Source organism: Mustela lutreola, chromosome 3 (assembly GCF_030435805.1).
Source record: "Mustela lutreola isolate mMusLut2 chromosome 3, mMusLut2.pri, whole genome shotgun sequence".
Lineage (NCBI taxonomy): Eukaryota > Metazoa > Chordata > Mammalia > Carnivora > Mustelidae > Mustela > Mustela lutreola.
In genome coordinates, this window is record NC_081292.1 from 198,284,223 (window position 1) to 198,302,061 (window position 17,839).

A 17,839-nucleotide genomic window follows, 5' to 3' on the forward strand; every position below is an offset into this window, starting at 1 on the left:
TGACAGGGTTTACTGGATGCAGCACTGGAAGGACATGGTGGTGGCTGATTGAAAGGTGGTGGGGAAGCTTGGGGACAAATGCAGAGTGAGATCATGGGAAAGTGTACGCCAAAATGGAATCATAAATGAATTAACTCTTCTTTGAGTGTTCTTCTGCTTTCCAAATACTCCACAATGTGCATATGTTACTACCAATGTACGAATCAAAGATACTACTCAAAGGTAAAAAGGAAAACAAATCCCTTTATTTATTGGCCACACAATTACTACTATTTACAAGGAACCATTCACAAACCTCACAGTTATTCCCATTGTAGTAGGGTTGTACAAATATTTCCAGGCATCTCACAGAATCATTTAAAATGAGACCAAATGAGAGATCTGAGTTTCACAGTGTATGTGCTTTGTTTCAAGAAATGCTTACTTTAAAATACACATGTATTTGTATGTGCTGTATTTGCATCTGCATTAAGAAATCCTTTCAATTATCTCTGGGATTCAGAGGTGGGAGCAGTGGGCATTTGGTGGACAGAAATGCAGGCAAAAGTTATCCTGAAAACCTCTTTTGTATTCTCTTTGGGCAATGTAAAGATATCGCTTGTACAAAAATAGATTTAAAGAGTAAAAATTCATATGATTTCAAAATTTCAACAGAGGAAAAATCCTTTTAAAAATTCACATATGCAAAAGTTATGTTACAAAGTGGTTGTTTATACTGGCAAATCAGTCTTTCTCTAAACAAGGAATTTCTCCTCCTACTTTTAAAAAAGGATTTCATTTTCAGAAATGTAGCTGCTGTTGAAAGATACAAATGTGTCTTGCCCACAAATGTGATATTCTTACCACATCCTTAAAGACAAACTACAGCCTTGTGAGGAGAGCCAGACCCTACCAGAAACAAAGTAGCTCGTCACAAGCAGCATGTGCTTTATTGGAAGATTGTTAAGTAGGTTATAAGCAGGTTCAAATCACATAGGGAAAAGGACAATGAGGGCTGGTCTCACAGTGAAACCAGATGGCAAGGATGCAAAACAGGAGATAGACACGATTCCAAATCCTTCCATTTGACACCGAAGCCTGGACCGTGGGTTCTCTAGCAAGGGTCCTTCCAAACTCCCAAAGCCATGGCTTTGCGTGTAGTGTGAGTTCCCTCCACTGAGTTAAGCAGGGTCAGAGGGATGGTGGACTAGGTGTCTGTCATGGCTCGAGAGGATAGACTGGAGCTTGTTCCAGACAGATTAACTACTGGTACCTGCCAACAGGTCTGAGGACCTTTGGCCCTGAACCCTAGTCTATGATACATTAGAGAGTTGAAGGTAAAGTTCATCAGTTTCTGGGGGCACTGGGATGCGGGCACAAAAGTTATTTGTCCGTGCTAAAATACAAAGTGATCATACAGAAGAGATAGGATCCACCTAGTAACTGAAGATTATCACCAAAAAGAAATTAGAGCATTTCAAACGGCAGGTGGAAGGCTCAGAGACCCTGAGAATAAATCCACAAACCTCCAAGGACCTGAGAATTCCAGGCTAAGAACATGACTAACTCACTCAGAAGGTATCGTTCCAGGAAGATTTTAGGACTCAAGTATGGCACAAAAGTGACCTACAAAACGAGGTCAACTTCTCATTTGGTCTCCCACCATGGAGACCAGGTTGTTGGAAGGGCTGCTGTTCAGTGGTACCCCCTGTAGTGTTATACTAGTCAGTGTCTGCTCTGACGATCAGTAACCACATTGTACCTGCTGCCTGTTTGCACTACCTGAGCCCTGGCTAAGGGGAGCCCTGGTGATATCAAACAGGCCCACGAGCATGGTGAGGCCCCACAGCAAAGGCCAAGAGGATGCTGTGGTGACTAGACTAGTATCTCTGATAATAAACACCAGTGGTAGTACTATTAAATAACTAACACTTGCATAAGATTCTATAAAAAGTTTCCACATCTGGAAAGTTCTTCATTTGGTTTGGTCGAAGCCAAACTTTTGAGAGAAAGGGAAAAAAAAAACAGAAAAGAGAGAAAAAAATAATTATAGCACTCGTAGGGTGATCACAACAAGGCAAAATGTATGAAGACCTCACTCAGTCTGCGCATTTCATTCGTCCATGTCTGGGCAGACTGTGTCTATAGCCACTGCCATATACCTGGGACCAGATCCCCTCCTGTGTTTTGCTCTAAATCCCCAGACACACGACACACAGACACACACACACAGACAAGGGACAAGTGTGTACACACTCCATTTAGGAGAAACGCCTGAAGGATGGGGGTGCTCCTGGTGTCCGCATCTGCCCATCTGATTTGCGATCATCAACGTCTAGTGACTCTTCAGGGCTTGCCGGAGAGCTCTGAAAAGCAACTTGTGGGCTGAATTTAACCTTGCATTAGGCTCTAAGATCCAGCACAACAGAAATATGGAATAGACCCACGGGACCGGGGGGACCTCAGCATCAAACCCCAAATGTCGCTGCTGAAGGAGAGTTCCTTAGTGGTGTTTTTCCCAGCTGAGGTCAGAGCCAAGAGCTGGCCTGTTGCTGCTGGGGACACTGAATCAGTGAGGGCAGAACCAGTGTATCCCTCAGAGGACCTCAGTGGGGATTGCTAGAATGACTTGTTGCAACGATTCAGCTGGAATTAGACGCAAAGGAATTCAGATTCTGCTGTTTCTATTCATGTTACTGTCACCTGAAGGTCTTCTATGTACCTCACGCCAACTGCACATAATATTATATATTCCCCTAAATCCCTATCTTAAATAGGTCATTTGTCTCTACTTCATAGATAAGGCTCGAAAAACCAGCTGGATTTAGTGTCTCCAAGCAAGGGGGTCACAAGACCAAAGGGAAACCCCAGGCTTCCCTGTCCGGATTCTTGGCTTTTTGTTTTGAACCACACCATCCTTCACTCGTGGAGTTTTATGAAATGGCTAAAAACTGCATCTATTCAACTGGGCAAAGATTAATCACCAGCGGTTAGTTCTGACTTGTATGAACACTGGTTCTGGAAGATCATTCTGATCTGATTTGGGCTCCTTTCCATGGCGAAGCTACATTCAAATCCATGTAATGATTTGCTCCGTCCATGTCATTACAAGTATAAAAAACTTATGTGACTATTTCTCCCAGAAAACACCCCACAAATTAATGCGACTTCCACAGGATTCACTACAAAATCGGGCATCACTGAGAGTGATGTGTCCTCATTCGCTGACAGCTTTCACGAACCTCTGCATATCCAAGGAAACATCCCTAAAGCCCTGCTGGGTCCCATGACATCCCAGTTCCCTCCAGTGGGAAATCAGATCCTGTAAACAGTAACCGGGACGGTAGTGAATCTCTTTGGCCTCCTGAGGCCCCAACTTCGTCTGGAAATAAAGGCCTCACGGAGAGGACATTCACCCTCCCTCCTTCAGGAGCTGCAAAAGAAATTCCTCTTGAAATTGAAAAAGAAAAAAAAAGTTCACATAAATAAAGATATTCAACACCTTAATGTAAAAAATATCAGGGCTTCTAAGTAGAACCACACGCCCCAAGGCAGAGCCAGACAAGTCTCTGACTGAGGAGAGAATGACAGCCCCCGTGGACAGCTTTGGACCATCAGGCTGCTGCTCTCCTCCATCCTTTGGGCCAGAGGAACAGAGCACGTGGGTGACGAGGAGGGGCTGTTGACCGCAGTCAGCCCAGCTCAGCCACCAAGACACCCCGGCCAAGAGGGACTCACGATAGTGCAGACTGAGTCCAGATTCAAGCCTCACAGGAAGCTGGCACCACGCATCTGTGTGTTTTTTGACGAATGAGACGAACCCATCCCCTTCTTTGCTTTAGGGGTTTGACGTGAAGGTTTGACGTGAAGGTTCTGTCATTGGCATCCGAGACATTCTGCCCAACATGGGATTAACCTCACGCTGTAGAGTCTCTGCTCCCAGAGTGGTCGAGTGTGTGTCTCTTCATTCAGGCGGTCAGCACTGTGGAGCCGAACCTGTACCCACGCCGAGGGCAACAGCTCGTGCAGGAACACCTTCCTTACACTAAAGCAGGAAACGGGCATCGTACAGGCCAAATTTCCACCTGGGCAGGTGTGCGGGAGAGGAGCCTTAGGAAGGGGAGAGCCGTGCGTGCTCTCTACCATAATCCAGGGTCCAAAACAAGGCCATGTAGAGGGGACGCATGGGGATAACAAGGGGGGGGGGGGGTCACGTACATAGTTACCGAGCTCAGCTAAGGCTAAGGACAGTGGTTCTTGGAGCTCAAAGGAATCTTAAAATGTACCTGGTTCCACCTTTTCCCTCACGGATGCACAAACCAAGGCCGAGCTGCCTTCTCTCAGGGCACACAACTAAACCCAAGACTACCATACGAAGCTTCAAGAAAGAAAGTGTTCTAACATTCCGGCTTGTCAAAAAGAAAAAAGAAAAGAAAGAATTTGCCGCGTCAGAAAATAGGGTATTTCCAGTTATTAGAATGACAGACAGAGGTCAGCTCACCGTCTGTCACAGATTCCTGTGAGGGGCAGGAGGCTGGAATGGCTGACCCAAGCTTCCTTTCAAGTCGAAGAGCCAATGGGAACTCTCTCTTACTAAAGTCTTTCCGGGGGCACAGGGAATACTAGCTTCTTCCGTAGGGTGAAGGCCGGTTGGGGCATCTGTTTCCATTTTCCTTTACTGTCTGCTTTTTGACTCACATCACGGTTGACAACGGTGAGGATGGACAAGATATCTTCATTTCTGCAGGCAGATAAGGAAAAAATATTTGCAATCAGGAGAAATCACATCCTAGGAAGGTCCTAGAAAGAACCCTAAAGCATGGGGCTTCTTCCTAGCTTAACAGGGCAAGATTCTAACCGGCATCCTGCCACATATAAAGCAATGCCTATTTCAAAGTTGAAAAAAGAAATGCTAAATTATATGACGTTTTCAGCTCTACATTTAGTATTTAAGAACACTATCACAGTCACATCTTGCATTTTCATACTTTAAGATTTTATTTATTTATGAGAGAAAGCAAGGAGAGGGAGAAAGAGAGAGAGAGAGCACACGCAGGGGAGCGACAGGCAGAGGGAGAGGGAGAAGCAGGCTCTCTGCTGAGTATGGAGCCCAACGTGGGGCTCGATCCCAGGACCCTGGGATCATGACTTGAGTCAAAGGCAGATGTTTAACCGACCGAGTCACTCAGGCGCCTTTTTTTTCTTGTCTCTCTTTTTCTTCAGCAATCTACACCCAATGAGGGGGTTGAACTCATGGCCTTGAGATCAAGAGTCTCATGTACCTCTCATTGAGCCAGCCAGGTGCCTCACACACTACATTTTAAGGCACTTGGTCCACAGACGAAGTCTGTATATAGTTATATGTATTTTTCCACATTTCTCCTCCAAGCTGGTGGATATATATAGAGAGAGAGATGATACGTAGATAGATGTTAGATAGATAGATAGATAGATAAACAGACAGACATAAGGATGGATAGGCGGGTGATAGAGAGAGACCCCACTATTAAGAATGCCCTCTCTGGGGGGGCCTGGGTGGCTCAGTCGGTTAAACGTCTGCCTTTGGCTCAGGTCATGATCCCAGGGCCCCAGGATCGAGTCCCCCATTGGGCTACCTGCTCAGTGGGGAGTCTGCTTAGATTTCTCTCTCCTTCTCCCTCTGCCCCTCCCTCTGTTCATGCCCCCCCCCCCACACACACACACAAATAAATAAATAAAATCTTTTTAAAAAGTTCCACTGCAAGTTCAGAGGAAAAGGCCCACTTCCTGCTGGGAGGAGGAGACACCGCAGAGGAGGTGGCTTTTGAGCCTGGGCTTGTAGGATATTTAGCGTTTCCCAAAATGTTCCAGGGCTGGGCCATTCGTATCCCTGGAAGCAAAGCACAGGCTCTGGAGATAGAGCTCAGGGGTGAATCATGGCTCCATCCCTTGGTGACTGCGCGGCCGCAGGCAAGGCGGCTTACCTCATGCTACATTCCCCGTGCCTCAGTGTTCCCAGCTCTAAACTACGGACTCTGACAGGACCCATTTTAGGTGCTGCATGAGAAGAAACGAGGTGATTTCCAGCACATAGAACCCTGGCCACAATACGCCACTGACCATCCTTTTTACTGTCATTAGTATTACTACTACTTCTCGCACAATCGCTACTTTCAGGTGGGAATGCAGGCCCTGCCCTGTTCTCAGTCCTCACATCCTGTCTCCCACCAGCTGGGCCCCCCTCCCTGACTCGTTCTGCGGCTGACTCCTTCCTGTCACTCGGTCTCACTTACAAGATCACCTCTACCGGGGCGCCTGGGTGGCTCAGAGGGTTAAAGCCTCTGCCTTCGGCTCAGGTCATGATCCCAGGGTCCTGGGATAGAGCCCCGCATCAGGCTCTCTGCTCAGCGGGGAGCCTGCTTCCCTTCCTGCCTCTCTGCCTGTGATTATTGTGATCTCTGTCAAATCAATAAATAAAATCTTAAAAAAAAAAAAAAAGATCACCTCTACCAAGAAGCCTTGCTCAACAGAGAAAGACAACTATCATATGATCTCCCTGATATGAGAAAGTGGTGATGCAACATGGGGGCTTAAGTGGGTAGGAGAAGAATCAATGAAACAAGATGGGATTGGGAGGGAGACAAACCATAAGTGACTCTTAATCTCACAAAACAAACTGAGGGTTGCTGGGGGGAGGGGGTTTGGGAGAAGGGGGTGGGATTATGGACATTGGGGAGGGTATGTGCTGTGGTGAGTGCTGTGAAGTGGCGATTCACAGACCTGTACCCCTGGGGATTAAAATATATTATATGTTTATAAAAAAAAATTTAAAATTAAAAAAAAAAAAGCAGCCTTGCTCAAGAAGCTCGCTACTCCATTCTCCATCTTATCTTCTCTGCTTTCTCCACAGCAGATATCCCTTCCTGAAGTTATCTTATTAATTTAAATAGTCATTGCCTTCCTTTTTTTTTTAAGAATTTTTCTTTTATTTATTTGAGAGAGAAAAGAGAGGAAGGGGCAGAAGGAGAGAGAGTCTGAAGCAGACTCCCCACTCAGCACGGAGCCCAGCACGGGGCTCCATCCCGTGACCCTGAAATCACGACCTGAGCTGAGACCAAGAGTCGGTTGCTTTACCCACTGAGCCACCCAGGGGCCCCTCCCTCACTTAGGTTTTCATTATCTCTGTTCCTCTCAGCAGACAGTAAGCTCCATGAAGAAAGTCTGTCTCCCTCGTTCATAACCGTACCCCAAGTTCCTAGCTCAGTACTCAGTAGAGTAGGCATATAGTAAGACCTTGATAAATACTGCCCTGTCCCTGAAGTCACAGGACATTGGTCTTCAGTGACTATGGTGGGGATGGAGGGCAGAGCAAAGAAGAAAGAAAGACTAAAGGTGAGTCAAGATTCCAATTCTGAGGGGCGCCTGGGTGGCTCAGGGGGTTAAGCCTCTGCCTTCGGCTCGGGTCATGATCCCAGGGTCCTGGGATCGAGCCCCACATTGGGCTCTCTGCTCAGCGGGGAGCCTGCTTCCCCCTCTCTCTCTGCCTGCCTCTCTGCCTACTTGTGATCTCTGTCAAATAAATAAATAAAATATTAAAGAAAAAAAAGATTCCAATTCTGAGTTTCTAGTTCCGAATTCCCAAAAGAGCACGGTGACCGTTCCTAGAAATAGAGATTCAGGAGCAGGAGGCTGCTGGGGAGGGTCGAGCAGATCAACGCAGGACTAGGCATACTGAGTATGAGCTCCAAGGGCCACACGAGACCGGGATGTGTGGCGTGCTGCGACAAAGCAGCTTCCAGGGACAGCTTAAGCTGCCAAGTACTATAGAGAGAAAGAATAGGGTCCAGGTGCTAAACCACGGTGAAGGTCCATTTCCAGAGTAGCAGGTAGGAAACACGGGGCAGACCCAGAAGGAAAGCTGTCAGAGTGGCGGCAGATCAAAGGTATTATAATGCAGAAGGCAACACGGAGGCACTCAGTAGAGATGAGTCACTTACAAACGAACAAATGAAAGACCCTCCTGCTTTTACTCACACTGTTCCCTCTGCCCAGCATGCCTCTCATCCCAGTTAGGTACCTGTCATCTCTAGAAGCTTTCTCTGATCCTTCAAATCTGGGTGAGGTCCTAGTTCTGTGTGTCCCGGTAACACCTATGCTTTAGGGCGCCTGGGTGGCTCAGTGGGTTAAGCCGCTGCCTTCGGCTCAGGTCATGATCTCAGAGTCCTGGGATCGAGTCCCGCATCGGGCTCTCTGCTCGGCAGAGAGCCTGCTTCCCTCTCTCTCTCTGCCTGCCTCTCCATCTACTTGTGATTTCTCTCTGTCAAATAAATAAATAAAATCTTTAAAAAAAAAAAAAAAAAAAAAAAAAAAAAAAAAAAAAAAAAAAACAAAACAAAACACCTATGCTTTAGAATGTGCATTGGCCACAGGGAAGGCTCTTCCCCCCATTTATTCTTTCTATCCCTCTAGACCGTGAGCAACTTGAGGGCAGGGACTGTATTTTTTATTTTTTGGTTTTTTTTTTTTTAATTCTGTATCTTCCTTTCCAGTTATATGCTGGTGCTCAAGCCAGGTTTGTTGGATGGACAGATGTTTGGATGGACGCATGGATGAATGGATGGACAGATGGATGAATGGATGATGGATGATGAGTGGATCAATGGATGGACAGACGGATGGCTGCATGGGTGGGTGTGTGAATAGACAGACGAATGGACAGATAAAGAGGTAAGTGGATGGAACAACTCCGAACTCTCACCTTGGGACCAAGCTCTTCAGATGATGACACAGAGACTGGATATACCAGCTGCCGTCCACCATATGCCGAAGGGCCTTGTAGCCAGGGACAGTGGCCAGGCCAAGAAGAAAGTCTGCCTCATTGGGAATACTCTTCTGAAGGGAAGGGGCCACATGCTCAGGATTTACAGCATCTGCTTCAATGTATACAGGAGGTTGTATCTCTTCCCCCTGGCAGGCCTGGATGAAAAAGAGTTTGGGCTTATGAGCCAGACTGGGACATTTCTGGGCTGTGAAGTGAGACGTGATCTCCTGAATGGGAACGAGGATCTCATCCGAAGAGTAGACAGCTCCGTATTCCCCATGGCTCAGAACACAGAACACAAAGCAGTCTCCGTCAGCATGGCCTGGATGGCTCTTGTATTCCTGCAGAACCTCGTCCAGACGTCCTTTGGTCACATTGTCATACACACATACGCTGAACCCAAGCCACTCAAACACATGCTTCAAGTGCTCTGTTAAAAAAAGAAAAAAAGAGGAGAGAAAGGGGAAATGATGAAATGAAATCGAGTGGAATGAAATAAAACGAAGGGACAAAACAATGTGGGTAGTTTTATAAAACTGCACAGCAAAGAGCCTGAAGCTTGGAGTTTTTTGTTTCCATAAGAGTAAAATTTTACAACTTACCACCTGCCCCTTTATAGTACCCATGGGGCTACTGCAATGGTCCTGAGAGTAAGCAGAAGCACGGGTTTCACCCTATGTCCCAGATAAGGAAGCCAAGGCCCGGGATTCTCCCACAGTCACCAAGGGGTTCGTGGAGGAGCCAGGGCTCAAAAAGGTTTTCTCCAGCAGACACACCATGCTTTCCCCCCAGCCATGGAGTCCTACGTGGTCAGGGACTCTTGTGTCTTTCAGCAGGTTGGTGACACCCCTGCTATGGTCCAGATGTTTGTAGCCCATTTAAAGATGCTCAACATCGCTCAGCATCAGGGAAATAGAAATTGAAACCACACTGAGATACGATCTCGCACCTGTCAAAATGGCTAAAACACAAGAAAAAGACGTGCTGGCAAGGATGCGGAGAACGGGGAGCCCTCCTACCCTGCTGGTGGGGACGCAAACCGGGCAGCCACTCTGCAGAACAGCATGGAGCTCCCTCAAAATGTTAGAAATAGAACTACCCTGGGTCGCCTGGGGGGGCTCAGTCGGTTAAGCATCTGTCTTCGGCTCAGGTCTTGATCCCAGGGTCCTGGAATCAGAGTCCCACATTGGATTCTCTGCTCAGCAGGGAGTCTGCTTCTCTCTCTACCCCTCCCCCTGCTCCTACTCTCTCTCTCATGCTCTCGCTCTCTCAGATAAATAAATAAATAAATAAGGACCACCCTATGATCCAGCAATTGCACTACTGGGTATTTACCCAAAGGAGACAAAAATACAGATTCAAAGAGATACATGTACCCCAATGTTCATAGCAGCGTTATCAACTATAGCCAAACTATAGAGAGAATCCAAATGTCCATCAGCTGAAGAATGGATAACAAAGATGTGGGGGGGGGGGGTGTGCGCGCATGCGCCCATATATACACGCAATGGAAAATTACTCAGCCATCAAAAAGAATGAAATCTTGCCATTTGCAAAAACACGGATGGAGCTAGAGGGTATGATACTAAGTGAAGACAGTCAGAGAAAGATAAATACCATTTGATCTCACTCATAGGTGGAATTTAAGAAAGAAAACAGATGAACATAAGGGAAGGGAGAAAAGAAAAAAAGGAGAGAGGGAAACAAGCCATAGGAGACTCTTAACACTAGAGAATAAACTGAGGGTTGGCGGAAGGAGGTGGGCGGGGGATGGGGAGATGGGAGATGGGAGGGCATTTGTTATGGTGAGCACTGGGTGGGGTTTTTTTGGTTTTGTTTTTAAAGATTTTATTCATTTATTTATTTGAGTGAGAGAGCATGAGAGGGGAGAAGGTCAGAGGGAGAAGCGGACTCCCTACTGAGCTGGGAGCCTGATTCGAGACTCGGTCCTGGGACCCCGGGATCACAACCTGAGCCAAAGGCAGTCGCTTAACCAACTGAGCCACTCAGGTGCCCCTGAGCACCAGGTGTTGTATGTAAGTGATGAACCACTAAATTCTACTCCAGAAACCAATACTGCACGGTATGTTAATTACCTAAGATTTAAATTACAAAAAGTCTGTGTCCCCCAAAATTCATAGGTTCAAAGCCTAACCCCCAAGGTTAGGGGATGAGGAAGCGGGGCCTTTGGGAGGTGATGAGGTTGTGAAGGTAGAGCCCACAGGAAGACTCCAGAAAGCTCTCTCACCCCTTCTTGCCAAGTGAGGTTGCAGCACAAAGACTGCCATCTATGAAGCAGGCTCTCACCGGGCATCAAAATGTCAGAGCCTTGATCTTGGACTTCCCAGCCTCCAGAACTGTTAGAAATAAGTGTTCATTGTTTATAAGCCATCTCATTTATGGTATTTCGTTAGTGCAGCCCAGGTGAACTATGGCACCAGGGACATACAAGAGGCCAGAGACATTTACAATATTTATAATATCACCCTTACATTTAAATGGAAGATTAAAAGTACAGAATGAAAATGTGAAAATAAAAAAGTGATTGTAAGATCCCCAACTTGCATTTGATAAACTGTTCCAGAGGTTCTTACCAGCGTCTTTATCAGTCCCTGGTCTGTCGTCCATTGAGGTAAATGTGTGGTTATTGACAACCACACAGTGGCCTCTATGTTTCCGATTCATCCTGTACACACCTGTCTCCTTGAAAGAAGAAGAGACAGAACCGCTTATTAGGAAATCCGCATTTTAAGGGTTCCATGTTTCTAACCAGCCAAGCCAACTATCAGTACCAAAGGCTGAGCATTCTCCAGGGTTCTGATCCTGGCCTGGAATTAATCACGTAAGTCTAAGGGAGAATGCCAGATACTGATTAAAATTCAGACTTCATTTGGTTTGACCCCAGACTGTCAACTAGCACGTCAAATAACAGAATATGTGTTTTAACTTTGGCAAATCAAGAGCTTATGCAAGACATCTTCCTTTCCGGATCAGCCAAGTGAAGAAAGAGTAAGTAAGGATCTAACGAGATAACAAATCTATCAGATGCTTATCGCTTGTCCGCTGCTAAGATCCTGGGGTAGTCTGACTCCTCTGAAAAGGGAGAGATCACAGTGAGAAGTTGGGAATACACGCCATGATGTTCGAAGGCTGTCCACTTAACAGCCTGTGACGACAGATAAGCTGAGCGGGCTTCGGGGGGGTGGGGGGCTCTGGGCCGCTAACATGATCTCCTAAAAACATGGCATGTCTCTGATCCAAGCAGAAAAGAATCAGCTTCAGTCGACAGAAAAGAAAATTCCACCCGGAAGTAATTCAAAGGCTCTATGGGGCTGTGATGGTGACAGCACTGCCTCCGCGGCCAAAGGTGAACTCACAAAGACAGGAAGAACAGTGACGGGCACAGCCCTGAGCCCTCAGAGTCATTAAGGGATGGACCCTCGGGTAGAGAAGACCCGAAGAAACCCTCTAAAACCTCTGTTTCAGAAGGGAGAGCACTGGCAGATGCTCCCAACATCTCCGTGGAGACCAGGTTGCTCTGTCGCCTGGAAAGGGAAGTTCTCAGACTCTTCAAATATCTGTCCCCAAACATTTAGGTTTCCTGACAGAGGATGGGCTGGGAGTCGAGATCCCATGAATCCACTCAAGTGTTTCCAGTCGAAAGTTTGGGTGGACGACAGCGTGGATACCGAGAAGCTGCTCGAACACCAAGAAGTTCAGAAAGAGGGGAGGCAAGGGAAGTGCAGAGACCCAGTCTGGGCAGCTCGAAAATCAGTCCACAGCCCAGGGATTAACAGAGTCACATCTTGGGCACTGGCTAAGCATTGCACTGTTTTGAAGTGTTCCTGGAACCTCCTTGGTTCCTCTAAATAAGAATCTGCCCAAGAGATGAGGCCAGTGACGGGTTGTCACATGACAGGACAGGAAAATGAAACTTGAAGCTTTTTTTCTCCCACACCCTGCAAGTTTTGAGTAGAATCCAGCAAGCTCTGCCCCGTCCTCTGGGGCCAGGGTTAATTATTAACTACAGTTGAGGGTCAGTCCTCGGTGCACAGCTCAGGCTGCATGAATTCAGTTTCCCCGGACCATAGAACACACCAGAAGGGAGCCAACCTGTGCTTGTACAGAGCACCTATGAACTCCTCCTCACATTAGGAGAAGGTAATGCTCCAGGGATATCCCAATTTCCAAACCACAGAATTGCAAAACTGAAAGAAACTTTCACTTTTCAGAGAAGGGATGCCATTGTCTGACCTCCTGGAGCTAGACAGAGGGAGAGCTGAGTCTTCGGAGGGGGGACCTTGGAGTCAGACTGCTGGGTTCAGACCCCAGCTTCAGTCCTTTCCAGTTGTAGGACCTTTGAGGAAAGTACTAGAACTCTTGAGTCTCCACTTCCTCATCATTAAGCGATAATCACCATGGGACCTGTCTCCAGGTGACTAAAGGATTCAATGAGGTAAGCCCTAGAAAGTTCTTAGATCAGGGCTGGCACATGACAAGTTCTCAGTAATGGTAACTCCCATCGAGACTGTACCATGCAATCTCCTGCTTAGGCAGAAAGCAGAGATTCCTAGGAAAGCCAAGGGTTTGGACTCTGAAGTTTACATTTCCAGAAAAAATAAAATAAAACAAAATAAAAAATTGCCTCTGATCATCAGTACATATCACAGAGAGACTACACCAAAAACCTGTTCATAAGCCATTCATCCCTGTAGCCGATTCTGGAATATCTTCCCTGAGATCATGGTTTTGGGGCAAGGATTCAAGGCACTAAAGACACCAAGGACCTCTCTCCCTCTGAAAAACACAAAGCAGCATCTGGAGCCACATGCCAGATGTTTCCACAGAGTCAGCATCCTGCTCTGTCATGCGGGCCTGTGGGTCTCAGCCCTAGTAGGGTTTTCCATCCCTCATTCCAGAGGGTGAGTTCATTGTGAGGGGTGGACGGAGAGCAATCGCCTGCATTCCCCAGATGTTATTGCGCAAGGTCTCAGACCCAAAACCACCCTGCCCCCACCCCATCCTCCGCAGAAAAGCCTGAATTGACTTAAGAAATGATTCCTCGACTCATTTGTTAACTCTCTCCCAAGTCACCTCACATTGCTTGGTATATATCGGATGTTTCTATTCCTGCCATTCTGATCCAACTTTCGTGAAGTGTATTAGAAACACCTACCATTACTCTTTGAAGGCTGATCTTGCCGGGAACCCTTCTGTTCAGGAAAACAGGAAATGAATGAGACGCAGGAAATCTACAGCTAGGACGAAGGCCTCAAAGCCGGACTCGATGCAGAGAAGGAAGGATACCTTATCCCCAGCCCCAGAAAAGGTCAGCAGCGGGTGACAAAAAGAGAGTCGATGCTCTTGCTTTCAAAGGAGGGGGTTCACAAAGACACGGTGCCCAAAATACGATTTACGGCACATGCACAAGGATAATTATTCACTGCAGTATTTGGAACAACTAAAGACTAGAGAGAAGCCGAATGTCCAGCAGTAGAAAGTGCAGGAGAGAGCTGTGGTCCATCCGCACAGTGGAGCAGGATGGAGAAGACACTGCACACTTATCCACGAGAGACTATCATGTGAAGAAAGTGAAGCAAGGAATAGTATTTTCATGGGCTAAGGAAGGGGAGACATGGTTGGTTTTGTTTTGTTTTGTTTTGTTTTGTTTTTGTTTTTGTTTTTTTTCAGAAGTAACAGTAAGATAACTTAAAAAAACAAAAGGCAATCTTGGGGAGGGGAAGGGGGGCAGGAATAGAATGTAGCCTCCTATGAGTTTAGGCTCCTGACAGTTCTGCCCTAAGTCCTATGTCATATTCTCGATCTGGCTCAGTGAGTTAAGCCTTTGCCTTCGGCTGGGTCATGATCTCAGGGTCCCCTGAGGATCGAGCCCTGCATCAGTCTCTCTGCTCAGCAAGGAACCTGCTTCCCACCCCCCACCGCCTGCCTCTCTACCTACTTGTAATCTCTCTGTCAAATAAATAAATAAAATCTTTAAAAAAAAAAAATCAATCATTAGATACAAAATGGAAACACACTGAGGGCCCTCACCGTTGGTGTGTGATCTTCCCCACCCACTCCACCCCAAGCCCCTTGCCCTCAGCCTGCAACAGAAACCCCAGAGGTGCTCTGGGGAGGGGCCAACGCTGTCACTGGCCGTGTGGTGGGCAGCCCTAGGAGACTGTCTGAGGTGACCGGCAAGTCACCCCCAAGTCTCTCGGGCTGCCTCCCTCCTGGAGCCCTCCGGGCTTTTGGCTGCAAGAGGGGAATTTAGCTTCAAGCCAGACCGGAGAGCTGCACGCCTCCCTCCCAGACTGCACAATACCAGAATCCCCTGACTCTGAGGAACAAAACTGCAAAAAAACTCAGTTTCACTTTCCAAAACACGTCCGGCCATTCTTTCTCCAATCTGCGTTTTCCTTCCTGAAAAATGCGAGAGTTTCTCTCGACCACATCCGGGGCCAAACAGGCTGCTTACTGGCCTTGCCCACTTGGTTGTGAAAGCCCTGAATGGACTTTCTGGGATTTGGGGCAACACAGATGCCGCCCCAGTTTCTGTACCAGGTTTTCTGGATTTGTCTCCTGCCTTGTGCTCATAAAATCAGCCAGAACAGGGACGAGAGACAAGCTTTAAGGTCTGCCTGGCTAATTTCTCTGACAATGTCACCCCTTCTGCTGACACCCCCAAATCTCTGTGTCAGAGAGGAAGGTGTGACCTGTGGCCTGGCCACATTCACGCTTCTTTCCACTGTTTACAAATAATAAGGGTCCAATAAAGCCTTAAAAGGAAGCTGTTGTTAGGTCTCAACAGAGAGATGTGCCTCCCCAAGAAGATCTTATGCCACATGCAAAAATAGTGATTTGGGGGCGCCTGGGTGGCTCAGTGGGTTAAGCCACTGCCTTCGACTCAGGTCATGATCTCAGGGTCCTGGGATCAAGTCCCGCATCGGGCTCTCTGCTCAGCAGGGGGCCTGCTTCCCTTCCTCTCTCTCTGCCTACTTGTGATCTCTCTGTGTCAAATAAATAAATAAAATCTTTAAAAAAAAATAGTGATTTGGTTTTTTAATGTTCAAGTCATTAATTGGGGGATGTTATTGAAATATACTGATTTGGTTTTTAACGTTAAATTCATCGATTAGGGGATGTGATGCCCTCATTAAATGCAATGGTTGGCAGTGCTCTTTTACATAAGAAAACCGGCCAGGTGCAAGTGAAACTTGGTATGAGTCACCAAGTTCCATTTTATCCAGGGGCAGGAATGCCTAGATAATTTTTAAGACACCTTTCAACCCCGAGAGTCTAGGAAAAGGTCTGTAATGTGAGGTGCTGCCTCTCCCAGCACCTCCAACACTCCCAGCTCCAACGTGGGCTAGCTCCCTTCATCATGCTGACGCCAGAGTCCAAGGTCAGCAAAACAGCTGCATTTTAGATACCAAGGTTGAGCCACACCCTTACAAACGACTGAATCTCTAAGGCAAACAGCAAAGTCCTGTGCGTGCATGCATGTGTGTGTTTTCTACACTCACATAAGTATCTGAGCATACACAAAACTAGTTGAAAAAATAGGTGGGAAGAAGGATTAAATTTCATGAGCAGAATAAAAACTTCTGGGGGAGAAAGGAGAGCTCTTATAAAGTGGAGAAAATACTGGAATTTGAAAATCATTGCTTTGCAACCACCAAGGTAAATATTGACTCACACCAGAACCACCAATGGATACTCAATCTAGCAGAAATCCTTTTTTTTTTTTTTTTAAAGATTTTATTTATTTGACAGAGATCACAAGAAGGCAGAAAGGCAAGCAGGGGTGGAAGCAGGCTCCCCACTGAGCAGAGAGTCTGATGCGGGGCTCGATCCCAGGACCCTGAGATCATGACCCCAGCTGAAGGCAGAGGCTTAACCCACTGAGCCACCCAGGCGCCCCAATCTAGCAGAAATTCCTAATGCTGAGTGGGATATTTGTATGGTCTCAAAATGTCTCCCCACCACTTGCTTATTAGTTGCAAGGGAAAATTAGTAGCTATAAAAAACTAACTGTACACAGAAGAAATCAGACAACTTCTTGACCAAATAATCAAAATGGGGGAGGGGGGTCAGATGGACACCACTGCCTCCAGATGAGATGGGTGCATCATTTAGGTAATATCCTGGGGAGAATATATAGCTTGAAACAAATCATGGGCAAACCACACACCAAAAATGAGGAAAATTCCATTTTTTTAAAATAAAAGATGGTAGTGGGGGTGACTGTATTCTTCAAAAATGTTAATGTCATAAAGAAAAATTGTAGAAATGTTTAAGACTACAGAGACATGATAATACCATAATGATCCCAGATGAATTACATACTAGAGGGGGAAAAAGCTACAAAGGATATTACTGGATAACAGACAAAATTGGAACATGGCACCTGAATGTGATGAAAATATTGTATTAAGTAAACCTTCCTGGCATCAAGAACTATACTACAGTTTTGTACAAAAATATCCTTATTCTTAGGATATAATGCCAGAAAGTATTCAGCAGTAAAAAGCCATGATGTGGGCAAGTTACTCAAAAAGTTTGGAAAAAAAATTATGTGTTTACATAAATAGATGACAGAGAAAGAGAAAGCACACAAAGGTTAAGGCACATAGGGTAAAAGTCAACAACAGGTAGGCAAATCTGGTAAAACTGTACACATAGTGTCCTTAGTCACATTCTTTCAACGTTTCCATATGATTGAAATTATTTCCAAATTTAAAGGTTAAAAATGGTCAATGTAAAAATATGAAATCATGGAAGACATAAAGAGGCTATCAAAGAATTTTTTAAAGAATAAAAAAGGGGCACCTAGGTGGCTCAGTGGGTTAAGCCTCTGCCTTCAGCTCAGGTCATGATCCCAGGGTCCTGAGATCGAGCCCCACATCAGGCTCTCTGCTTAGCAGGGAGCCTGCTTCCTCCTCTCTCTCTGCCTGCCTCTCTGCCTACTTGTGATCTCTTGTCTGTCAAATAAATAAATAAAATCATAAAAAAAAAAAGAATAAAAAAGAAAACTTCCACAAACCACCCAATTAAAAA

The 17,839-nt window shown here is 46.2% G+C and overlaps 1 protein-coding gene across 1 annotated transcript in view; it reads right to left on the minus strand.

The window, feature by feature from the left end:
• Positions 1 to 4,432: 4,432 nt before the first annotated feature.
• CASP10 (caspase 10) overlaps positions 4,433 to 17,839 on the minus strand; it is a 29,767-nt gene continuing 16,360 nt past the window's right edge. Inside the window, exons 6-8 of the mRNA XM_059168431.1 lie at positions 11,374 to 11,482; positions 8,717 to 9,209; positions 4,433 to 4,720 (exon numbers count right to left, since the gene is read on the minus strand). Of these exons, the coding sequence (XP_059024414.1) occupies positions 4,573 to 4,720; positions 8,717 to 9,209; positions 11,374 to 11,482 (750 nt within the window). The 3' untranslated portion in view covers positions 4,433 to 4,572. The remainder of the gene's footprint in view (positions 4,721 to 8,716; positions 9,210 to 11,373; positions 11,483 to 17,839) is intronic.